The sequence below is a fragment of the Protopterus annectens genome, chromosome 10.part0 (assembly GCF_019279795.1).
Source record: "Protopterus annectens isolate FY-2018-M chromosome 10.part0, PAN1.0, whole genome shotgun sequence".
NCBI classification, from domain to species: Eukaryota; Metazoa; Chordata; order Ceratodontiformes; family Protopteridae; genus Protopterus; species Protopterus annectens.
In genome coordinates, this window is record NC_056744.1 from 619,873,135 (window position 1) to 619,900,320 (window position 27,186).

At 38.8% G+C, this 27,186-nt stretch overlaps 1 protein-coding gene across 1 annotated transcript in view; it reads left to right on the top strand.

Moving 5' to 3' along the window:
* LRP8 (LDL receptor related protein 8) overlaps positions 1-27,186 on the top strand; it is a 1,993,970-nt gene that overhangs the window by 735,604 nt on the left and 1,231,180 nt on the right. Inside the window, exon 3 of the mRNA XM_044085444.1 lies at positions 7,727-7,843. Within this exon, the coding sequence (XP_043941379.1) occupies positions 7,727-7,843 (117 nt within the window). The remainder of the gene's footprint in view (positions 1-7,726; positions 7,844-27,186) is intronic.

The following is a 27,186-nucleotide window of genomic DNA, read 5'->3' on the forward strand; positions in this document are numbered from 1 at the left end:
GTGCACACACACGCACACATGAACTTAATCTGCCTGTAATACTATACAAGTGATTATTCAACAGTAATACCAACCCTGAACCTAAGTTCTTTCTGAACTCCTTACATTTGTTCACTATAATGATTTTACTTGATTTTTTGCGTATCTGTTAAATATTGAATGTCCAGTAAAGGTAACATCTACTTTAATGTTATTACAGACATCTAGAATTATAACTCTCCTTTACTGATTAATAATAATAATGCATACATTCAAACAAATTATTGAGAGACTATCCCTCTCTTTTTTGGTCTGTTTTTTGTGCCTCGTTTTAATTTTCTTTTTTGTAGTATTTTTCCTGTAGTAGTGTATTTTATTCAATACCATCACTTGTATGCTTCCATTGTTTTACTTGTTTCTCCTTCCTTGCCCTCATCTTCATCCACAGGGCATATATTGTTATTTAATTTTCCCCTTCATCACTCTCTGGATGAGAGAAACTGAAAAAGAATCAACATTTTCTACTGCTTTACATGTAATAAGCCTTAATTCATTTTCATCTGTTTTGAATTTCTCGGCAGTTAAAACATGGTTAGTGCTTCTACATTTACTATAAAATCGTAACCAAATGACCGAACAAAATGTCTTTCAACTGTTTATTATAACACACTGTGCTCCTTATAGTACATTTACTTTTTGCTCCTTTTTTGGCCTTGAAACTGTACCTTATTAACTTTTTGACTCAGTACTGTACTTTATTAACATGTCTATTGTATTTACTGTATTTGCTGTACTAATCTTTGTGGAGCTTTTCTCCCCAGGCCTCCACTGAAAATGGGATCCATGCCCAGTTGGACTTTCCCAGTAAAGAAATGTAAAAATAAATATAAATAAAAATCTTTCAAAAATCATTTTTCTATGGCCTATTTCGACACATTGCAGACATCTCTTTTTGTCAGTTTTTATCAAGTGTTCACTGTCTCCACAAAAAAAAATAAAAAAAAAAAAGGTTCAGTATCCTGCCACATTAACCACACTGGAAATATTTTATTTTACCTCCATAATTTTGAGTACAACCCAGAATTCCCAAGCACCATTCCAGATAAGTCTTTCATATCATCATATATTGTGTTCCATTTACAGTTTGATGCGTACTCAAAAATAAGTTTTAAGCATGTCTTCCTCTATTTCAGCAGTCTGGAACTATACCAATACCTCTCTCTTAAAGTTCATATTAATAGCATGAGAATGATACTGTGCCCCGAGCTTGCGCTTGTTGTCGTTGTCTTTCGGCTTTTCCCGGTTAGGGGTCGCCACAGCGGAATTCCAGTCCACTAATGATTGGCAGTAGATTTTCACGAACGCCGAGGTGCCAGCTCGACGTTCAACCTTCAATGAACGCACGCCCATTTACACATGTCTTTCGAACGCCCACCCAACCGCGGAGAGGACATGCAGACTCCACACAGAAGGCACTCCCCGCGCTCCAGCCGAGAATCGAATGGGAGAACCTCTTGCTGTGAGGCAACAACGCTACCGCTGCACCACCGCGGAAGTCACCTATGGTTTTAAATCTCACAGTTGCAACAAATGTTTCACTGCAGCTACAGTTTCAGATGTCAGTTGACAAAAGTTTTCCTTCCCAATGTGAATAAGTCCTCTCACATCAGTCATAGAAAACTTCATGGCACACTGTCATCATCCAAGGCAAAATCTCTCTGAAAGACTGATTCTGTTTTTGACTGAAAATGCCTACCCAAAACTAAATTGGTGCCTATTTTATCTCGTTTAACTGCTGCTGCTGCATATGATTTTCACTACACCATTTCCTGCTAATAATCTCCTCACAGCACTCTAATCCTTGCTCAACTGGCAAGCTATTTCATCTGGCTACAGAGTTCCTTTATCATGTTTCATCACTTCCGATGTAGCAAGCACAATGGACCCCCATTTAGGAACATCAGGCTTATCTGTCGTCTGGCCCCAACATACCACACCTTCATTGATCACTCTTTTAACATGTCTGTAGGTAATCCACCTTCATTTAGAACAGTAACATTTATCGCTCCTGATTCTGCTACATGACCCGTACCTTCCACCTCTCTGTGCTCCATTCTTTGCTTGCCCTTCACCTCATCGCAGAACTTCCTGCCACAAACAGTAGGGGAAGTTCCCTGATGTCCTGGCCAAATTTCCCAAGTAGTGTAAATACCATTTAGTGTTTCCAGGCTTTTCTTTTTTCTTTTAGACAGTGTGTGAAGCTCCTTGCACTCATAACTGTAACAGAAAAACTTCATTAGTATTTCAGATAATTTCAGATTTTAAGAGCACTATTCAGGCACACCTAGCAACTGCTATAATTCATATTATTTTTATGTTACATTTCATAGGTTCATAGGAGATTACTAGGCCAGCAGCTCAAGAGTCCTTACAAGCCTAGCCAGTTTTACTCAGATTCTACCCAATTTTCTCTCCCTAGAGGAAAAATAAAGCTCGGTAAGTGGGATTTTGACTATTTTTACTGCCTCTGTCTGTAAGGGATGTGGGTGCCACCCCATGAGTAAATTTGCAATTTCCCATCCATTGGTCCAGATTGTGCTTGAACATGGTCAAGAAAGGGCTCTGCTTCATGTGAATAGGAAGCCTGTTACAGAGGAGGGGCAATCTCTGGGACACATCTGTCTCTCTCCAGCATGAGCTATTCATGTCAGAGATCAGGTTTGGATCTTTGGAAGGGGTAACCCTTGTGCACATAGTTTTGTGAATATCCAACATTTCCATTAGGGCTAGGTCACAGACTGCCTTGTAGGTCAGGCACAGATCACCCCTCAGTAATCATTAGGAAATTGAATACGGTGATAGGGTTTTTAATCAGTCCACATATGTCATGTTGGTTATGCCATGTATTTGTTTGATGAGAAACCTCTGAGGATGCTCCAGCTGTTGCAGGTACCTGGCTGGCAAGGTATGTGCTAAGCACTGTTATTGGTCTGAGGGCCAAGTACAGTGGTACTTTGACATCCATAGCTGAATCACATTGAAGAATTTCCTGGTCAAAGTTCAGATTACTATTGATCTGAGTACCCAGATCTCTTACCTCTGGGTCCACTGTTGGGGGGGGGGGTGCTATCAATATTGTAACTTGCAGGGGTATTTGATTTCTCAAAGGGTACTATTATATACTTGTTCGCATTTAGTTTGAAGCCATAGCTGTGACATCAGTTAGTCTGAATCAGACCTCTCTGTAGGATATTGGCTTCATTTGGGGAGTCAGTGATTGCCCCCAACTTGCAGTCATCAGCAAATTTGGTCATCCAAAGGTCAAATTACATCCCAAACAGGATGGGGCCCAGCACTGAGCCCTATGGTACTCCACTGTTGAGTGGCCTCTTGCTAGATGTGGATTCTGCCACTCTAACATGTGTCCTCTCCATTAACCATTTGACTATCCGTCTGGTGACATAGAGGTTTTTGCCCAGTTTTCTGAGTTTATCTATAATACCCAAGTGAGGCATTGTGTCAAATGCTTTGACCAGGTCAAGGTAGCCGGTATGCACCATCTTACCCTCATCCATGGTTTCAGTGACCTTCTCAAAGAAGTCCACCAGACTGAACAGGGAAAACCTGGCCTTGATGAAGCCGAACTGGGTTGGATCTAGAGTCTGAAGATTTCCTATGTCACAATTAATCTTTCCATATCCTTGCATATGAGGCTATTCAGACTTATGGGTGAATAGTTTCCTGGGTCAGTTGATGGTCCCCCCTTGTGCAGAGGAATGACTGTTGCTGTCCTCCACTCTTCTGGGTCAAAGCCTGTCTTGAAATTGTGGTTGAATAGAGATATGAATAGGTTTGCTAGGTCATGTTTCAAGCTATTTAATAGGCACTCAGTTATTCCATCAGGGCCCATTGATGCCATGTTTCTAGCATTGCAGCATACAGTGATGACCTGTTTTTTGTGATAACAGGCAAAAGAATGGTAGGGGGTATTTCACAGGGAGTGACCGGAGGTGATGAGGGGGTGAAACAGGAGTTTAATTTATCAGCCAGCAGATTTGCTATTTCTTCTGGCTGAGTATAGGTGGTGCCATCTACAGCCAGCTCAGCACATTGTTGAGTGTTTCCCTTAAGATTTTGGGCATAACTAAAAATGCTTTATGGTTATCTTTTGCTGGAAGGCTATTTTAGTTGTGTATTTAGCTTTTGAAGACTTTGCTAGTTCCCTGATTTCCCTGTTGAGACTAATGAGGGATTTTTTTTCTCTGTTGTGCACCCTCCCACTTACTTCTGCACAGGAATTGCTTCCTTGTGTTGTATAGTATATTAATTCCACGGTCCACCAGGGTTCTTTTTCCGGCTAGACCTGGGTTTAGTTCAGTCAGGTACTGCCATTTCTATGTAGTTGTTTAAGTAGTTGTACAGGGCATTTGTGTATACTTCTGCATAGGCCTCTGTGTTTCCGGGGTTAGGGGGTGCTTTAAAATTACATATGCTATTACTTAACAGAGGGTAATTAGTCTTGGAAAAATTATTTAGGGTTTTAGGGTTTGATTGGGGTTCTACCGTTACATACATTTCAAAGAAGACTGATGAGAACGTTATGCTGGGGGTCGGCAATGCTTCCCCATGTTTGAGTACTATGTCAAGGATATTTGAACCCTAGAGGGAGTGCAGATCAGTTGTTCCATAGCATTTGCATTGACAAAGTGCTTGAATCTTTGATCCTGCATGTTAGTGGTCGTATACGTTTCTCATTTTATGGATTGGTAGTTAAAATTGCCCATGAGTAGTATGTTGGGCTGAATGGTAAATGATTCTAGTAACTTCAGGTATGCAGAGTGGTTTTCATGCTTCATGGTTGGGGACCTGTAGCTAGCAATGATATGGCGGGGTATTTTGCCTGTGGTCAGCTTTACATGAAGTAGCTCAAGCGTGTTATCACACTTGACCAATCTAGTAGTGCATGATTGTTTTTTATGTAACTGGAAGCACTTCCTCCTTTCATTTTTTTTTTCCCTTTCAGAGGGTGGTCTGAATGTGTAGTAGGCATTGTAACCTTGCACTGCTTGGGTGCGTTTTGTAGCCATGAACTACTTCTCTGTAATTACACAGACATCAACATTCTCCAGGGTGAGGAAAGCTTCCAGGGAGTGCAGTTTCTTGTTAAGAATCCTAGCATTGAACAATAGTATCTTCAGCTTGGCATTAGAAGAATTTACATTTATAGGTCTGTTGGTTTGGCTTTGCCTAAAAATGGCACTATGTGGGAGGCTAATGCCTTGGCCAGTATTTGAAAGCTTAGCAGTGACATGTATAGACCATTTCTGGCAAAACAGTGTGGTCTGTTGATCATGTCGTCCCAGGCTGACAAATCCGGGATCCCCTTGGAATGACACCAGTAGCTAAGCCAATTACTGAAGTCGATCATTTTCTGTTTGTATTGTGGTATCATTCTTGGTAAGGGTAGATTGCTGCTCATTGCAATGCTCATACCAGCCTGTGACACATATTGAGAGAGGTCCATCATGTCTGCCTTCATATAGTCCAGGGAGGTATGTCTCAAGTCATTCACATCCACATGGACTGTGTCGCCTGAGTGATCTATTGAATCCTGGCCCCTGACAGGCAACTAACTGTAACCCTCTCTTTATCCAACCTTGTGAGGGGTTTTCCATTTGTCTCACAATGGAGTCTCCTGTGACCAAGATGTTTGAATGTATTGTTTCACCTTAGGGACTTTTTTGTGAACACACTGTGATGTGTATTTTTATGTGTAGTGTTTGATGTTAGCTTGGTTTTGTTTGCATGTGGTTTCTGAGGGCAGTATACGGGAGGCCTCTTAGGTTTTAGTAAGTTACTTGTGAGTACCTGCACACATGTGGGTTTGTGTCGAGACCTTATTTAGTGAGGGAAATGCTGTGCATGTGCTGAAAACCTGTTTGTCATTTGATTAGTCAGTATGTGAGTGTCATGTCTCAATTTTCATAGAGTAACTTCATCTCTCACATACTGTTTCTGTTTCAGGATTAAGTGTTGTCAGTATACATTGCCTCAGGAGACCCAGGTCCACCAGGCTGGCCACAGAGATAGCAGGAAAGTGCCTTTCCATGGATTTAGGATTTTTTCTATTGGTTTAACCAGGAAAAGTGTGTGGAGATTTGACTGAACTGGGATAAGAGTACACCGATGAAGGACGGGTGCTGTACTCCCTACGAACTGCTGCTATCCAACAAGGCAATGCTGCTCTGCCCACAACTCAGATGCTCCTAGAGTAGCAGGGGGACTGAAGAATATTTCAGGGATAGTTATTCTAAGGGAAATTTTAACTTGATAGCATTTGTATCTATACAGGACAATGTTCACTGCCTCTGCGCAGAGAGCAGCCTAGCGCAAACACTGGGCTTATATAGAATCAGAAACATACATTTTACAACAGCATGGCCTACAGACCAATCAGGAAAACACGCAAGCTTTCAGCCAGCAGCCCCTAACTCAGATAGGTTTGCTACAGTACACGTCTGCCATAAGAGTGCAGTCAGAAAACCCTCTTAATGTTAAAAAGCTGGTTTTAGAGCTCAAGTACATGGAAATCACACAAGATACTACTGTCCTGTATAACTGGCAGACACAATGTAATTAAGTACTACAGCAGCAGTGGAAACAGTTCAGCTTTGAAACTCTACTAAAGTTCAATACATGTAACAATTATTACAGGATTCTTATGAAATACAGTAAAAATAATCACCAGACGTGCAAAATGATAGTTATTTTCATCATTTAAGCAGTGGATAGCTTTAGATGCAGCAGATTCTTTGCAACTCTCAGGTGAAATAGCCAAACAAAGAGCAGCTCTGAGGAATTGAGCACAAACCCACACAAACACCGGGCGTAGTGCTATGATTCCCTCTGAGGTTTAGCCATACTCCAACCAGATTTATGGTTTTCTTCTCAGAGCTGGACCTATTTAGGGTCTACAGAAATCATTAAATGACTGAAACATTCCTCTTTGGTTACTATAAGGTTCCTGTTCAGCAGCTGTACAAGGTCTAATGGTTAAATATCTTTTATTCAGATGTTCTTTCAGACCCTCTGCTGTGATTTTTAATGGTCAATGCTATTATGTTTAATGCTCAGAGGTAGGCACGTGTTCATGTAAGACAGTAAACTGCCCCCAGCGCAGACTGCAATATGTTATAGTTATTGTATATTAGTACTGGAATATTACAGTGACTGTCTCCTCTGCTACCTTTTTGCCTTGTCAAAAATATCTGTTAAGAATTGGTTGCTATTGAATATTGCAAAGAAAATAATTTTTGAATGGTAACCACTTTACTCATTAAAAATATATATATTTTTGGTTTATCTATAATATTGTATCAGACAGTTTTCTAGTTTGGAAATTGGATCCAAAGCAAATATTTCAAGATATAGTTCTCAGAGTTGCAATGTACAAGTGTACCTAACCCTACTGTAGTGTATTATAGTTTAAGACAAAATGATTTTCATCTGTGGACTGCAGCCAGCAATAAGCAAAGCTCACATCTGTACTTTATTTGCAAGTGCACCATATTAATTTGTAATATTTTGTTACACTTGTAGGTGTATACTGTGCAAAAATACAGTATTAGGATGTTGGTTTAGTCTCATTACAGGCAGTATTTCCTTCTGGTCCTTTTGGGAGCAGGCTAGTGTTATTGACTTCCTGAGCATATCTGTTTATTGATATAAAATCTTTTGTTCTCAACAGCAAAAACAACATGTGCCTCAACGGATTTTGTTTGCAAGGATGGGCACTGTGTTCCAGCAAGATGGCAGTGTGATGGAGACGAGGAGTGCCCTGACGGCTCGGATGAAGCAGCATGTAGTAAGTTGTCCGTCATTTTCCATGAGAAGTTATGAAGAGAATTATGCATGGGAGAAATTAGCATCAGACTTTTTAAAGTAAACATGTTTGTGACAGAGACTGAAACACAATTAATGTGCTAATTTGTGTGCGCAGCATTCTTGCCAAGGGAAAAAAAATGATCTCGAGCTCCAAGTCTGGTCATTTTCTATGGCAGTGTTAGTAATATATGAACACCTACGCTAGCATACATATGCAGCATGCTAATATCTGCTGTTTTTTTGCTTAGTTCGTACATGAGAATCCTGCCAGAGACAAACCATTAACCATTCTGTTGACTTCGTGTGTGTTTAGATGTAGCGAGTGCCCTAGTATAATTAAAACTGGAAAGTAATGAGCAGGAATGGAGATAAAGGCAGACAATTACTTTAAAAGAGATGCCCATGAAAGTTCAGGGTCACAGAGGGAATAAAGCATAATGTTAATTAGTTTGACTTTCATTGTACTCAGGAGCATTGCTGTTTTTCTCCACAACCTACTTTGGTTTTTGGGGAAAAAAAAGTTGGACTGCTTGCTTAGCTAGATGAGTTTGTTTGCTGCACATAAAATTTATGAAAGCATTCACACTATGTCTAGGAGACAGACATAAGATGACAGACCTTTAAAAAAAACAGTTTGTGCTTTTTGCTGGCAGTTTTGTTTTCTCTGGTATACACACAATACTGCGTTGAAGGCTGATCACTTTCTGGCAGTGGTACTGAATACCTGACTGTACTGGATATTTCTTATGGGCTGTATTTTTGCAGAGTGATGTACAAAGTTAGTTTTGTGGAAACAAAACAGGGAGTGCAGACCATCATGTCATTCATTCTGTGTTGAAAGGTATAATTATAACATAGGCCCACACACAACCAAGCTGGATAGCTATAGTTTCCAGTGATCTTTGAAGCAGCAGCTAATCCCACAGTCCATCAGCTGTGCCTCATTCCCATATCCTGATAGTATGGACAGCTATATCAGGGGACATACTTTGAGTGTATTATGGCACCTGCAGTGTTTTAAACGTTATTACTTTTGGTTGCTCTCAGATTATAGCAGATGAGTTACTGGTAGTGTCCCCCCAACACTTGCCTATGCCTTAGCAGTGTTATACCTACCAACTAACTCAAGGATAAGGAATGTTTTCTTCAGAATCCATGTTTCTTACCTAACATCTAATTAGACAAAACAAGACTTTAGACATAATATGAAGTGATGGATGCAGAATAAAACTCTTATGTTACCTTTAGCCTCTCTCAAGAGCATCAGCATACAAGGTTCTTGTGCTGTCACCTTCTGAATGGACACTGTGCTATCACGTTCTGAATGGACACTACAGAAACCACCTTTGCTTGTCCATATAGCAGCATTCTAACAGGGAACAGAATCCACAGTCCTCAGAGAAGCAGCAAATCCAGTTGCATGTTTTCTGCCTCTCCCTGCCAGGCTTCAGTGACACCAATGTATCCCACTAACAGGGTCATTGGCACAGGGATTAGTGTTTTGCATTAAAGTCACAGCAGGCAGGCTCACAAGATTACTTGGTGATGCACTCTCCTTGCCTCTACTTGTGGCTGCCAATGCTGTGTTGTATACAAAGGTACTGCAGGATGCAATTGACAAAATGATATGTTATAAATTAGTGAAGAAATGCAATAAAGATTTTTGTTATTGCAGTTACAAAAATGTTTCAGGTCAAATAAAATATGGTTCAATGACTACAAGGAATGTTTTAGTGTGATCAGTTTCAGAAAAAAAAATTTCAAACTGAAAGCGCATTTTTAAGTGGAAACAAAACTCTGCTTTTTTCAGGTGCCATTAGCAAGGCTTCTGCTGCTATTCTCTTCCTTTTGCTGAAATAATAATAAATAATAATAATAATATTAACAATGAGGACTCACTCTCCATCATGCGTTTACTAGACAGAATGTGGAATGCAGACAACAAATCCTGTTGTACACAGAAATGACAGATAAAACTGTAGGAAACAACATCACTGAACTTCAGAATACATCACTGCTGTGGATATCCGAGTAGAACAAAAGCCTTTGCCTTTGTTAGAAAGTCTTCATATGGAAATACCCACCTGCTATTGTGGTATAGCCAGCACTCCAAGATGTTAACATTATGATGCATTCCCACAGTTTTAGGCATGCTCCTGGGCTACTAAATGTCCAAATTGTCTGCACTCCTATGTCATTTATGTGACAGGACCAACCCACCCATTCTTTGCATAGTTTGATTGTGTTTAGCAGTGACACAAGAATGGACTAGGTTTTGATGTGTACAAGGAATTGTGGAGCAGAGATCAATGATTGTGTCCAGGTGATACATATTGCTAGAGTACAGGTACACCCCCTGGCCTGTATCAAAGCAGAAAATATAACTGCAAAGGCAGTTGTCCCTGTCTTCGTCACTGTCACTTTCAGACATAATACAGATAAAAATTAAAAAAAAATAATTGTTCACAAGAATGACATTATGAGTATAGAGTATTTCATACTCATTCTGAAGTCACTTCCTGTGTAGCATACACATGAGGCCCTTGATTCCGATTCCTGGCCTTTCAGTGCGTCGTGCCATACTGAATCCAGAAACTGGTCAGAATAATCCATTAACATAGCAGTCTTCATGTAGATAGGAAAACAGATTGTACAAAACAAGTGAATTTTTGCCCAGAGTGGGAGCTTGGAGGAGAGATGCACTTAACGGTTGACAGCAATTTACAAAAGCAAAGCTGGGTATCCTGTGCCAGTCACATGAACTAGTGCCACCCCCCCAACTCTTTAAATGAAGATCAAAAAGAAAGGACTTCTCTAAAACTTGCAGGATTGTTCCTGCAGACATGAGGACAGTACCCAGTCACCTATCCCCTGGCTATCCCACCTATTCAAGAAATGAACCAACCACAATGAAGGTAATGACACAGCCACTGGATACTCTTAAACACCAAATCGAACCTTTAACTTTAAGCGCTTTTCGTCTACTCTAATAGGTAGACTTCTTCAGACAAGGTAACATAGAACACTGGACAAAATTATAAAACAAAAAAGGCGCCAAATCAGCCTTAATTTAACTAATCAATTCATTAACCTACCAGCCATTAATTTAAAATACAATTACTAAAATCTATACAGAGTATACAAAGTATAAAAAATAAAAAATAGTGCATAAAATATGAAATATAAAATGTTATGTAAAATGTTAATCAATCCGAACTTCATAAAACGTTGTCCCAACTCAATCAACTAATCAGTGATGCACACTACTCTAGCTGTGAAAAGTCTAATAAATTAATTAAAATTAATTTAATTCCAACTAAACAACTGTTCTTATGTCTTGTGTTAAGTGAAATAAATTAATTAAAATGAATTTAATTCCAACTAAACAACTATTCTTATGTCTTGTGTTAAGTGAAATATCTTATTGCAATGATGTAACAAGACATTTTAATTGTACTAGTTTACCTCATTATGCAAGTCACTTCTATCGAAGTAAACTTTTCAACTTCAAAATACATGCCAAGGAGGTTACCTCATTCAAATCAGGGGGAGTATAAGAGTTTAATCTGAGTTGCCATATAAGTTCACTTTTTTCTAACAGCAGCTGTTGTGGTCCACCTTTTCCATCAACAACTACCTGGTCAATAACTTTGAAAAGAAAATGGTGGGTAGAATGTTCATTACAGTGTCTTGCTAAAGCATTGGTGTTACTCTTCTTCCTAATATGGTAAATGTGTTCATATATCCTTTCTTTAAGCTTCCTGTCAGTCTTCCCAACATAAAATGCTCGGCATAGCTAACAGGAAGCTAAGTAGACCACTGACCTTGAATCACAATTGTACTTGCCTCTAAACTTAAACACATAATCATTCACTTTTATACTCGACCCTGTACCAATGTACCTGCACTAGTTACATGATTCACATTTGTAGATGCCTTCAACCCTAACAGACTTCTTAGTGATGGTTTCTACTATACTCTTCAGGTTCCTACCCTTCCTAAAAATTATTGTAGGGTAGTCGCCCAACCTGTCACCCAATTTCTTTTCATGTACCAAAAGGTTCCAATTCCTTTTTAAAATGTTACCAATATCACCTGCTTCTATACAGAAAGACGTAATAAAACTTTTTCTGAAACACAGTGTCAGATCTTTGTGTTCTCGCAATTCGAAATGGGGACATTTGTGACTCCCAGTCTCATACTACTTGTATCCTCTCTGCACTCCATACTGATATTCTGCAACCTTTTAGATAAAATCGGATTGTAGACGCCACAAGCCCTTTTATACTGGACCTCCCCCACCAAATCAAGCACTAAACCCTCTGGATAACCACGACTTGAGAACATACTTTTTAACAAATTACATTCCTTTTCAAAGATGTAATCCTCAGTTGTCATCCAAGCTGCTCTCACTAGTTGTCCTTTTAGGACAGATCCTTTCTGGTGGAAGCTTTATTTGTAATGCTACTAACTACTCAGATTCTGTGGATATTGCCAACTTCACCCTAAAGATCTCTATTCCAAACTCTTTTATCCCTGGTGAAATCAAGCCACTGACCATCATAAAAGACCATGTCTAGGAATCCTCAGAATCATAGCAAATACAAGGCAATTAACTGTTGTGACCATTTATATCTTGCCAGTACCCACCCTTAGACTGTACCCCCTTTTTCAAGGAGGGCTAGGCCAGTCAAGCCAGGGGTGAATTTGTAAATACTTATGCAATCATCACTTTCTGTATAAAGGAAAAAATGCATCACACTTGCTTGATTTGCCACAGGAGTTTATTCCAGAGGTGGGAAAGGTGTTGCATAATGAGCCTCACCACCACGTTTTAATTATTGTGAAAATGTATTACTGGACTGTTTGATATGTGGTGATACAAGATGTCCAGAACCACTGGGTCTCTAATGGCATGAAGGCAAGGCATAGATCTCCCCTTAGAGGTCTGTAAGGTACAGAATAAAGAGACTGTGCTTCCAGTCTTTTCTGGTAGTTTAGGTGTTTTAAGCCAGTGATCTTAGTTAAGAGTCTGTGTGATCTTTATAGATGTTTGATATCTTTATTGAAGTGCATCCCAAAGGAGGCATTGATTCAATAATTTGCCGAATCAATGCTGAACGTAATGGGAGTGTGACCGGCATAGTTCTGGATGATATTCCATTTACATTTAGCTGTGCTAGGTAGAAGGACTTTCTGACTACTGTTGTTACATGATGATCAAAGGGAATAGGAAATTATCAGCCCGAGTTCCAAGGTCTTTGACAACATTCTCATTTTGAGGTGATGTGTTGTCTATGTTCTGTGCTGGGATGAAGAGTGTATTTACAAACTGCAACAATTTTGCACTTTTTAACATTTGGTTTGAACCCATTATAAGTACAGCAGCTATTCAAAAGTGTGAGTTCTTGCTGAAGGGCTTTGGCATCAAGAGGGGAGCTTGAGAGTGATTCCCAGTTTACAGTTGTCTGCAGAGTTGTTAGCCAGATGTTTTGGCAGCTGTCCCAGCACTGTGCTCCACTGGACTCCACTGATCACCTTCATTATACTCTGGAAATGCATCAGCTTACCTGCACCATGTAGCTTCTGTCTTTTAGACAGTTTGCTATCCATTCTACCACATAGGTAGCGATTTGTAATGCATGGAAATGATGTCAAACACCTTTGCTGGGTTAATGCATGTTGTGTGGACAGCATGACCACTGTCAACAGCCTGTGTTAACCTTTCAAATAAGCTCACCAGGTTTATTAGAAAGAAAAAACATTGACAATGCCAAAGAGCTGTGGGACAACCCTGATGAGATTTTTAATATCATAATTTATAAGGTCAGTTATAATATGTTCCATTGCTTTGCAAATGAAAATTTAGTTCAGTTTTTTATCAGACTATTTGATTTGTGGAGATGCAAGATATCCAGAACCAGACTGATAGGCCTGTAATTCCTAGGGTCAGTGTTTGGGCCACCCCTTGTGGAGTGCCATTACTGTTGCACAACAAGCCTCAAGGACAAAGCCAGTGGCTAAGCTCAGGTTAAATAGTTTAAGCAATGGCTCTGCCAGGCCTGTAGTACTGTTTGTTAAACAGCCAGGTATATTATCAAGTCCAATGGAGGAAGTATTCTAAGTCCTGAAGAGTGCCTTCAGTAAATGTTCTTTAGTGATGATGGGTGATCTGAGAGATTCAGGGATAAGTGGACTTTGGATAGTAGCATCTAGGGTAACATTGCACAGTATATTGGCAATGCCTCCTGGATCAGAGTAGGTGATGCTATTATGAGTGAGTTCTGAGTACTGCTGGGTGTTATTTCTTAGTTTCCTAATGTAGCTAAAGGAAGGATTTGTAATTGTTCTTGGTTTCAGATGTTAATCTAAGTTCATAGGCCGCTTTAGTATACCAATTAGTATTTTTCAAGTTTTTAGCCAATTCTCTGTCATCCTTAAAATGTTTAGTCAATTCTCTAATGTCATCCTTGAAACAAGAGTCCTTTGATTTGTTGTATACTTTAAGGAGTTTTCTTTTTTCTTTTATTGTAGAGTTAATGTTGGTGGACCACTCCAGGTAATGGCAACATCTGGGGTGGTGCTGCTCAAAGTTAATTTTGAAACTTCATAATAGAATTTGTTGAGGTTAGTATATTTGAAATCCTTTCATTCAGCTATACTCATTTCAGTGAGCATAGAGATTTGGAAGATGAGGGTAACTAGTTTATGGTAACTGGAAATACCAGAATAATAGTACAAAAAGAATATATATTTATAAGAACCAGGTCATGAATACTATATCCTTGAGTAGGTTAACAATCTGGTCCAGGCAGTTTTTGTTTTTAAATCCTAAGAAAATTTTGGCATATCCTACATTGGAGGTATAGGTGTTCCAGTTTATTAAAGAGTAGTTAAACTCTTCCAAAATAATGAAGTTCTTGTGTATAAGGTTTTCAGCAAGTATCATTTAGGAACCTTACATGATTTTCAGGGAACATAGAGGGTGTTCTGTAACAGGCTATAAACTGACAGGTGGCCATGTTTAATGTAATTTTGAGTTTGATTAGTTCTGTTTGTGGGTCTCTGGTGATCTGTCTAGTGGTGATGTGGCCCTATGAAATATAGAGATTCACCACAGTTGCCATTAAGTCTGAAGACATGGTAAGTGTAAAACGCAGCTATGAAGGGAATGGCTTCTGGTTATGAAGTTACTCTCGGAAGCGAAGAGTACCTCATCTGTGGGACCTGACAGCATACTCAGTTGTTTGATCAATAGGACTTAGCAGGTATTGGCAGATCTACTCCTCATATTCTTTAACCTGAGCCTAGCAGCAGGCTTTGTCCCAGAGGAGTGGCACCGCTGTTGTGTTGCCACTCCAGAAGGGTGGCCCCACCAAAGACCCTGGAAATTACAGCTCCATCAGCCTAACGAGTCTTATATAATACATCATAACTGACCTAATTAAATATAATACCAAAAATCTTAGCAGACTTGACCCCAAGCAGTTTGGCTTTCTCAAGGCTAGATTCTGTCCAACGAGTATTGCGCACTTCATTGAGAGCAGTACTCGGACCATAGACCATGAAATAGCTATCCACATAGAGCACCTTGACCTTGCCAAATCATTCAGTACCATACTGCATCTAAATAAGCAACTTAAAGGAGCTCCAAATTGGCCCGTATGTTGTTAGGTGGGTAGTAAAGTGGCTTAGAGACAGGACTTGCAGAGTAAGAGTAAGGGGTGCATCCAATGAGAGCATGAGGGTGACCAGTGGAGTTGCACAGGGATTTGTGCTGGGACCTCTATAGTTTGGCATCTACTTAGCAGATCTGCACTTACAAGTGGAGATCTTTGGTTAGCCAAGTTCACGGAAGATTGCAAGCTAGAAGTTGTCATCAAGCCCCCCTCTGACATACATGCACACCAGTATGAGCTTACACATGTCAGTAGTTGGCATAAGAAAAATGTGTTGAAGCCAAATGCCAAAAAGTGCAACACACTGCAGAATTTGCTAAGCAGTCCTGTCTCCAGCTTATTGCACAGATAACATACCACTTCAAGATGAAAAGGTAATGAAATTTCTGAGCACATGGGTAGGCAGCTACCTTACCTTTTACCATCATGCTGCAAAGGGTGTTTAGAAGTCTCTTTACCTTGCACAGCTCATAGCAAAAGGTGTTTCTGATCAAATGATGTCCTCACCTCATTGTACTGTGCTTTGATTAGATCCATCATTGAGCACAATGTCCCCTTTGAGATGTACCTTAGAAAGCATATCAAGCAATTGGAAAAACACCAAATGTTTGCTACTAAAAAGATCAAAACCGTGCAAAAAACTTGTCTGTGGAAGATTTTCAGTTCCTATATGTCTAGTTAATCAGCATATATTATTAAGCGGAAAAAAATCAGAAAATAGTAGAAGTAGCCAACTTACGTCCTAAAATCAATAAATAAAAACTTATTTTGAAATATTATTAATATTATACAGAATTATTAACTCTTATTACGTATTCAGAAGTAATCCAAGCAGGGTAGACAATCTGTTTCCAGTCGAAAATCCTTTATTAAGCACACAGACAAGTGATCTAAACAAAGGATAGTTTCATCCCAAACTTTCTGACTAATGTAGCTGTTATCAGGTATGAAAGTGGTTTATTTAGTTGTAAAACAAAGTGCAGTAGTACACCTTAACAAATTCGAATCCCTTCCCCCATCCTTAACAGTGTGGTATTCCAGCTGGTAACACACTACTTACTAAATGTCCTAATAATTTAAACCTTATGCATTGTAAATAAAACTAATAATGATGTGGTGGTACTTATTAAACAGATTATTATTAAACAAAGTCTGTGAATTTATCAAAGACATTTTAATACATGGTTGGAAATATTTAAACATTGCACCATTTGACATCCAGAAAAAATACATTGTCCAAAACATAATTTATTTCCATAAATTATTAAAACAAAATTAAAACTCCAGCAAAGCTAGAACTTCCAATAAGTGACCTCCCAAACCTCTTGTATCAGAGGCACATGGGATATATGCACGTGATCCTTATGAACAAGTCATGGGCATTCAGAATTGCCAACTAGCTGAAACACCTGATGTTCATAAGGATCATGTGCATATATCCCATGTGCCTCTGATACAAGAGGTTTGGGAGGTCACTTATTGGAAGTTCTAGCTTTGCTGAAGTTTCATTTTTGTTTTTACTTTTTGCGTGACTATAAATTATTGTTAACAAAGATCGCTTTTGTCCCTCTAGACTTTTTCAGGTCTGTGTACAAGAACCCTAAAAATATACTCCTACAAAATATCTTACTAAAACTAACCAATATGCTTATTAAAAACAGTAAACCAAAATTAAAACAAGAATACAACCTTGTATGTACATTTAATGAGTAAGTTAAACCAGGAAAAGTACATCAACTTAGTGCTAGCAAGTGTGGGACAGAAAAAAATAGTATCCTTATAAAGGTAGTGAACACTCACATCTGAGTTACAAAGAAAAGACTGAAGGCTTTATCCCTATACTCAGTTAAAATACAGACTCCTTGGGAGACCTATCACTTGTTTATAGTGCTATAGAGGATCCAAAAATCCAAAACTCTTATACCTCAATAAATCAAACAGTCAGCTAACACTGGGGCCTGAGATCTAAATCTACTTCAATAAATAAATAAGACTAAGAGAAGGGATAGCATTTCTTCACTAATTTATAATATATAATTTTGTCAGTACCTACTCTTTCTCTAGAACAAATGCCCTCGCCAAGGTAAATAGTGTGGCACACTACCTTTTAAAGGAGCTGGACAACTGCATGGGTGTTCATAATTCACCCCTGGTGTGACTTGCCTGGTATTCCTTGAAATGAGAGGCAATGCCCAAGCTGGGTACTGGCAAGGCAGAAAAGGCATTGAGGCATGGTTGCCTTGTAAATCCTATGAGCTTACTCTACTTTGGATCATGGTCTTACAAGGTTAATGAGATTTCTGTGTTGAATTGCTCGATTCATTTATTTTCCAGAGTTCTCACTCATTCTGGACTGGAACATTTAATCTATATTAAGAGGCTTTGATTACTTTGATCTTTAAGACGCCATCTTTGGATGTGGATCTTCTGTAGAATTATCACCCTATCTCAAACCAACCATTTATTTGAAAGATTATTGAGAAGGTGGTCTGTACTTACCCATACTCATATCTGACGCTCAGCTTGTTGGATCCTTGTCAGTTTGGCTTTAGGTTTTAGGAATCCGAAGGAGACATCTCTCATTATATTGGTTAATGTCCTTTTGATGGCATGGGGTAAATTAAGTATTCCACTTTGGTTCTACTTTATTTTTTGATATTTTTTGTCACTTGTACCAAAGGATCCTCAGTGTTCATCTGAGGCTGCACTGTGGTTTATCTGGTAATGTCCTTCAGTGGTCTGCCTCTTACCACTTGAGAAGTGCTCAACTTGTGGTGTCCAGTCTTTACAGTTCAAATTCCTGTTCACTGGACTGTGGTGTACCCCGGGCCGTGATTTTTGCTCCCCTGTTGTTTACTGTGTACAAGTTGGGGTATTTTAGAGGGAAGAATTTTCTGTCAATCATATGCAGGTGTCATTCAGCTGTACCTCTCATTTTGTCCAGAGACCCTGCAGATTTGTCATCTTTAAAGGACTGCGTTAGTCTGATACTTGATTGGATGGCCATATTCATTTGAAGTCCAATGGAACTAAGACCAAAACAGTGTTGATGCATGCAGCTACCCATCTCCCTCAATGCCCAGTTGTCTTTCCATTGATTACTTGCAAGGAAAGTCAGTGAGAAATTGTAGATTGCATTTCATATCTGGGCATTGTTCTTGATAATAGGCTGACACCGAAGGAGCAGGTTCATCTTAATTCGATTCTGCCTGAGAAGCCGTATTAGGCCATCCATTCCTCAACAGTGAGAGTCAGATGGTAAGAAGTGGCCCTGATTTGTTGGTCCTGCAGAGTGGCCTACCTCCTCCCCTGCTGGAGCATCCACCTTACCCTAGGTAGGTGGTTCTCTGAGCTCTGCTGCATGCAAGAAATGTACCACTGAATTCTAAATTCTCTCAGCCTGTACATTTGCATTATGGTAGTATGAGCCTTACAGCATCATGATCCATATGTGTAACACTTAGTGTCACCCAGATGGCAAGCCAGAGGCCCCCCCCCCAAGAAAGACAAGCTGCTCACCTCCATCCTCCTGTGCCAGCTCTGCCTGATACCTAAACTCCTTACTGAGCACTGAAGTAGCACCACAAGATGTAAGATGTCCCTGGCAGAGATGAATTAGTTCTTTAGGATATTATGATAGTCCATTTTTGACAAGAGAGCACCTCTCAGAATTCACTCATCCTCTTCCTTCAGTCAGTCATGTCTTCTTTTACTTAGTGAGATTATTTCTCACATTTTTCATTACTCTTTCTTCTTGCATCATATGTAAATTCTCATGAGGTCAGCCTTATTTTCCTCCTTTGTGTTTACCTGCCTTTGGAGTCATTCTTGCTAACTTGTGACAGGGATGATCTGCGCGGTGGTTATGGTATAGATGCTTGCACTTGCAGGCTTTGGTGAAATCTAATGCAGCAGACCTACATTATCAATATGAACAGACCTGGATTTGTATCCGCAGACGACTGACATAGAAAGATATCAGCTTTAGAGGATTGCTACATTAAGGTGGTTAGCAAACACATATAACTAACAGTGTGGTTTCTGTCTGATGTTCTGATCTGAAATTCCTTGAGTTAAGTACTGCTAAAGTTAAGTTCTTCTATAAAAATAATTCTCCAAAGAGGCTATCTTGATTTTTTTCCACACCACTATAGCTGTTCAGGCTATTACACTTGAGTGGTAATTTTGAATTAGAAAAGGAGGATGTGCCAATAAGGATTACAGCATTTATTAACATTTATTAACATATTTAAACTGAAGATGCATTCATGGATACTTAAGTGGGCCTCTTGCTGCAATTCGACAGTAGAGATTAATGAGAAAATGTCAGTAACCTGCAATGTAGTTTATAGCAATGGTCGGTGAAAGCATAGGAGCTGTCATACATCCCTGATATATTGAGTTAAATGCCATATTATGCCTAAATAATGGAACATTAAATTTGTGTCCTTATTGATTAGGGTATCCTTTTTATGTATAATTAAGCTGTAATAATGTAGTCTGGGTTAAGAGGAGATTGGGGATGCTGGTGAACTATTATTCCTACATTTTAAACCAACATTTGTATTTATTTTGATTACATGCTTTGAGTTTTCTTTTTACATGCTTTTAACCACATTCTGTAATATTTCTAATAATATTGGAAAATCAGTTCTAAATTTTCCTGATAGGCAATTTTGGATTATTGTCATTTCTTGGCTAACATCAGTGCACTGACATTTTGATAATGTTAATTTGAATTTAAAAAAATATGTAAAATGTAGAACTGTTTTGTTTTAATAATATGAAGATTCCTTATAGTTTACTCACAGCTTTCTTTAGAAGCTGTATTATGTCGTCACGGACCAAAACTATCTAAGCATTCTTCAGTTTGTTTCAAAAGGAGAGGCTGATTCCGTTTATTTTTGAATGATATTTAACCTCTGCAGTGTGTACCGCCTGATATCTGCTACTCTCATTGTTCCTTCTTGTTGTCTGGGACTGTTATTGAAACATGGGGACACCTGTTAAGCACCAAAGCATTTACTTCATTGAGCTACTGCTGTCCTTTTCTTTACTATTTGCCTTGGGCTGTTATTTTGGAATTTACCTGCCTAGCCACTGAAGTGTGTACTTCATCAGAGCCACTGCTGTCCTTTTTCTTTCTTGTTTTTCTAGGACTAATATTTGACTTTGGAAGCCTTAACTAGCGGTTATATCAAGATGTTTGAATTATAGAATTGTACTTTATTTGCATCCTGAAATTTTTGACAGCTGCCATAAGTACCTGGAAATAACGAGAGATGTAGTTAAAACTTTTTCTGTCATTAGACAATCCCATATGAAATACTTTTATTTCTTTTCTTTGTGTAACTGAACAAGTATTCTGTTTGTGCAATCAAAGATAAAGATTTTAAATGTGTTAGTTTGACAAAGATTGCAGCTGATTCTTTTTTGTTTTTTCTTTAATGAAGTGTAACCTCATAGCATTGGTGTGATTGCTGTTATCCACTGTTTTGAAGAGAGAGAGACTACTTGTCGCTCTCATAATTAATTTTTTTTGGTCCCTCAAACCTCATGTTTACCAGACTGGCCCCTGGTATCCAATGTCTATACTTGGGTCTACCAGCTACTTTTCACCCCTTGGCCCCAGATTTCTCTGTCATTGCTGGGGCTGGTCTTTGGCCCTAAGGATATTCTGGAGGCTTAGCTTGTCTGTGCTCCCACCCAGGGGGGATTTTTTTTTTTTATGGCATACTCACTCCCTTTCCCTGTCCCCATCATACTCGATTATGTCCAAGGGCAACTCCCCTCTGTGGACCATGCCTCCCCTTAGGGAGCATATCAATGAGTGCCCTCCCACCTTGCATGGGCGCGCTCATTAGTCACCTGAGCAGCTAATCAAAACCGGGTTGGCTGGGCCATAGTGATGGCTTTATCCCTCTATGCCACCAAAGCAGTTGGCTGTCATGATCATGATGTAAGAGTCAGCTGCGCCTGAGGTAATGGTATCAAATTAGCAGTTGGAATGGTAACAGCATACTGTGAATACAGGCAAGGGGGTACTGTCACTGAAGAGGTATCGGTAGTCCTTCCTGTGAAATAGTGTGAGTACATATGAAGAATGGTAAGTTAGCACTGGCACATACTGAAGTGGGTGAAATCCCAAGGAGTCGGTAATTATATGAGTTATTCTACAACAGTGTGCAGCTTGTCTGGGTGTGACAAGTGTTCATATCCTAAAGCTGTAGTGTGCATTTGCAGTAAACTTTCAAGGCCAGTCACCTCTTAAATACATATTTATGAGACAGTGGTGTGGATATGGGCTCCAGAGCCACCGTACCTTTATCACATTGGCAAAAACGTGATGCAAGATTTACACCTATTTGTGACATGAATCATTACTTTATTTAGAAGTCGTTCACCCTTTCTAAACTTACATATATCAAGTTGAATGTTTTTCTTTGGTTCAGAATATAGCCTTTCTAATACGTTTGAATAAATATGCATTATGGCTAACATGTTTTTCTACATTTGCTATGTTTGACATGATTTCCTAGATGGCTAATGTTTTCTAACCTTACTTGTACCACAAAAACTAAAGTCTTGCTTCTGCTGTAGTATTTAACAGTTACAGACGTCTAGAAATTAGCCACGGAGCAGGACCACTGTGGATCCAAATAGTGAGTGAATAGTTGTGATTTGTAATGAAAGTTAAGAAGCGTCTTCTTTTTAGTGTTTGTTACTTTCTGTTTATGATTTCTTCTACTTAACTCTATAGTCTTCAGAGCTTTACTTTAGACAAAGTTGTGAATACTGACACAATTTGCACTAATTTCTTTAAATATTTTACTTATCTGGGTAATGCTGCAAACAAGTAAGCGCATCCGCCACACAATATAATTTGAATTTGTGATTGCTGATATAAAAAACTGCAAAACATCTGATTATAATATTTTCTTTGCTCAATTATGTATCTTTGCCAGTTTTTATATCATGTATACATTAAAAGTAATTAGGTGTTTGGCCAAAATGCGCAGGCTTCAGACGAGTAACAGAAAAAATAAACATGTGACTTATTACCATAATAGCAGTATAATAGTGTTATCAAATTACCATAATAGCAGTATAATACTGTTATCAAATGACCATGCAGTAAAATTGCTTCATTTCTAGCAACAGCTACAATTTATTTTTTCACTAAAAAGAGCAGGAGAATATCATTGTATAACTTAGCATTTCAGATGTCAGTGTAACAGATGCTGGTTTTACAGTCAAAGAGCTTCCGTTTCAGATACCATTATTAAACTTTATTTCTTAGAACACATACTGAACAATTTAGTTGCAGTTTCAAATGAGGGCATTCTCATGAAGTCATTTATATGTTACCATCACTACTGTTTAGACAAGCTGTCAGCAGTTTATTCCCTCAGCTTGCAGTCTATCAAATCAGTTGCTTTGTCTCTGCTTATGCTGGAATTTCTTACAAGGGCTACAATAGTAAATTTGCATGCTTTTAGATGTATTTCATCAGAGTCTTTGTAACTTTGATATAAATTAATGGATGACTGATCTGGCCTTTTGTCACACAGGACTTCAGTTTACCTGTCATTAACTACTCCTAATGTACATTTTTATCAGAATGAAGGTTGATGTATGTAAGGTACTTTTAACTATTTTTTATTTTAAAAGCATTTCTTCAGAATTTGGCATTTACAACTGAACAACGCGTGTATATATTTTTTTCTAATCGCCAGAACTTCCTTTAAACCCATTTGTCTTTTTTCACTAGAAGCTTGCTACAAAAAAAAAAATTAACATGGCACCTTTTGAGTAGAAAGTTGGTATCCTTTGTAGGAGATTCAGCTTTGAAAAAGAGCAGATACTCCCTTTCATCAAATTCATTTCTAAAAATGCAAATATTTTTCCCTAGGTGGCTTTGCTCCCATGCCTATTGACCATTGAGTTTTTTCCCAGGTGGACATGGCACATTTGTTCCCTGTCCTGGGAATTTCAGCTGGGATCAACACAAGATCTGTCTGGAGGGGGTCATCATACAAACAGCCATGAAGATGCTTAGTGTTTTTGCTGGCATCCACACTATGAGAACATATATTAATGACGAACCACACACATTCTGGCTGAGGAAATGGGTGATCCACATCACTGCTGAGGTTCCCAAATGCTTCCCTTCATGGGCGCATGCTCCTGCACACCCACTTTGAAGGCTATCACATATTTCTGGCTTGGTGAATGTACCCCCCCCCTGCAGCCATGTGTTAACATTCTCAGCCCATTTTCCTAAGGGGCAAAGCTGTATGTAATTGGCTGTGCCTTCACCTCCCCCTCAGGGTGGGTCCACCCCAGTCCTACATTGCCAGTTATGTAAAGTGCCTGGTCCAGTAATGAAACTGTGGTCATCTGAGCTATAGTCAGGGCTTTATCCCTCTGTTATTAGTGCTGGCATTGCAGATGCTTTTTCACCTGGCATATAGCTGTTCTTGTGCAAAGAATCAGTAACAACTATGTTTACAAAGTTTGTGATGTGTATAACATCTTGTTTTCTTTTGCAGTAAATTAGTAAGCATTGTAACCACAAGTATGTGCACATGTAGTTATCTGATGAACAATTAAGAATTGTTGTCACACTTTGCCTGTTCAGAGATATGATAGAGTGTACAACTCTCATGCAAAACAGCAAGTTGAAGAGGACATAAGGAATGTGATATGTGCAGCAAATAAAACATTGGAGAAGAGAAAAAGAACAGAAGTGCACCTTACTGAGTAATCTAGTAACATCAATGCAACAAAAGGAAAAACTCATTCATTTTGCACTGAACAGATTGTGAATAAACACTGTGCACATTCAAGAGGGTTTAGCAGAAAGGTTTTTATCAGTAGCCTAAAAGATACTGCAGTGTGCATGCATGTGTGTGTGGATCTACCTCAGTAGATCAAAATGTTAAAATCCCGAAATTTAAAATACTGAGACAAAAATCTCAAATGTTTATAATATTGAAACTTTAAAAGATTGACTTTCATAATTTCGAAAACCATCAAATCAAATAACATGAAAGTACTTGTATATGCGTGTATCACGTTAAAGATTTGTACAACGTACCTACTCAAACATCAAAACTTCCATGACACCCACAAACTGTAGAAGTAACACAAATGAAGGCAAAAGGCAAACTGATCCACTCCCAAGTATTTATTTAGTGCTTTCGTTTATAAAATACAAACTTCCTCAGAATAAAATCTTAAAAACTTGAACCATAGTGGCCATCAAATTTATATATGCACTAAAAACCATGTGATAAAACTTGCCTCAGTTTGGAACCAGCATTTAAAGATGTACTACATCTGTAGTTTATATCACTTGCATTTTCATATACATTACATACTATCAGACTGCTAAACTTCTCAAGCACATGCTTGCATATAGTATTGCTAAAATAACTAAAATACCTCTACTAAATAAATTCTTATATATGTAAATAAATGCATATGTGCATCTAGCTATCATGCTACCTGTAACAAAGCTGACTTTAAACACAGCGTATGCCCCATGAACTTAGTTATACCTAGATAGCAAACTTGGCTTTCAGTCTCAAAACAGGACTGATAGAAACCACACCGTTTAGTCCTGGATAGCTTGTTGCGTTGGTTCAGAGTTGCCATTTGAGTTCCTTAAGTTCCCAAAAATCATCTATAGCACCTTCTTTTTCACCTATATTTATTTATTTATTTTACATTTGTTTACTGGGATAGTTTGACTGGACACAGGTCTATTTTCAGCAGAGGCCTGGGGACAAAAGCTCCAAAGATAAGTAACATAGACACAATGGAGAAAAGCTCCAGTTCATAATTTACATAAAAATACAATCCAGATCATTTAAAAACACAGACGGTAACAATAATAAGGTCATAATAACATAATAAATTCATAGGAAATGAATCATTGTTTAGAACTAATGTATATTTTGGGGCAAGACATGCTTTGATAGTAGGTACATATATTTCTCAGGAAAAAACACACAAGCTAAATGGTCATTGATCTATACAATATATATCTACAGTAGTAACATTCTTTGTGTATGATCTGCATGACAGTCTTACAAGGGAGTTGAAATAACAGATCGAAACACTAAGTACAACGCATATATATGTATTAACTTGGGGAGTCACAGGAGCAGAGCCAGTTGTTGGTATAGTGGGCTTTCAATAAGTAGCATTTTAAATTGTGTAATAGAGGAATTAGAAGTTATATTGCTTGGTAGAGTATTCCAGATGATTGCAATCGTGCAACCAAAGAGAGGATTACCAGCCTCATTCTTATATTTGTTGACATTTAGGAGGTTCTGGTTAGTTGATCTTAGGGGTCTAGCAGTGGTATAGGGTTGAGTTAGATCCTGGAGTATAGGGTTTTTTCCAGGAAGGTAGTATAACTTGTGTGCTACTGATAATTGATTGAGTGGCAGCAGTTGAGGGAACTCAAGCCAGTTAAGCTGCTAAGGGATAGACAGTGATGGGTCCTATATGAGAATTCTGTAGCAAACTTGGCAATCTTGTTATAGCAAGATTCCACTTTGTTTAAATCAGACTGGTGGAGGTTAGTCAGGATAGGGGAGCCATAGAGGAGGATGGGTAAGAGATGTGTCCTAGCTATTGTGGCTTTGGTATGTCTAGTGATAAACAGTTTGCTCCTGTAGAGGAGCCCAAGTTTTTGTTTACTTTTTTGATGGTTTGAACTATGTGGATGTCGAATCTCAAGTTGTTCTCAATTTCTACACCTAGCAGTTTAGTGTGTGTGGATGGATTGATTTGGATGTTTTGGAAGTTATACAAAAATTATTGTTTGGGGGGGGGGGACTTACCTGGGCTGAAGAGAATAAATTTTGTTTTTTGGGATTAAGAATACGTTTGGTGTTAGTGTACCATGTTTCAGATAAGGTAAAGTTATTTTGGGTTAGGGTATGTAGTTCTGCTAAGGTGGGAGCCACACATAAGGGTGGTGTCATCAGCATGTTGTACTACTGATGCAGTGGAGGAAGAGAACTCATTGGTAAACAGAGAGAGCAGCAGTGGGCCAAGGATGGAGCCTTGAGGGACACCTAACAATACTGGTCGCAGAGGGGACAATTTGTTTTGCCATAGGACAGCTTGTTGGCAGCCTGTTAAGTAGTTATTGAACCATGAGGTAGATGAGTGGGTCATGTTCAGGGTCGATAGGGATTTGAGAAGCATGTTGTGGTTAACCATATCAAACGTTTTTGAAAGGTCTAAGAAGATGGAAGATACGAAAAGGCCCTTGTTTCTGAAGTGGTTCACTGTGTTAGTGAAAGATAGTGCTGTGGTAGTACTGTGGCAGGGTCTGAAGCCATGCTGTGCTTTAGATGGCAGGTTGTTATTTTGGAGGTATTGCATTAGTTGAATATGAACAACTCTTTCTAATATTTTTGATAAGGGTGACAGAATAGCAATTGGTCAGTAGTTAGTGAGTTCTAAGGAGTTGCCTCCTTTATGTAGTGGTATAATATGTGATGTTTTCCATAAGGTTGGTACCATAGACTCTGATAGAGACCTATTGATAAGATTATCAACAGGGTAGGCTATATCATCCGCAGCTATCTGAAGGAAATCTGCTGGTAAGTTAGCAGCAGCC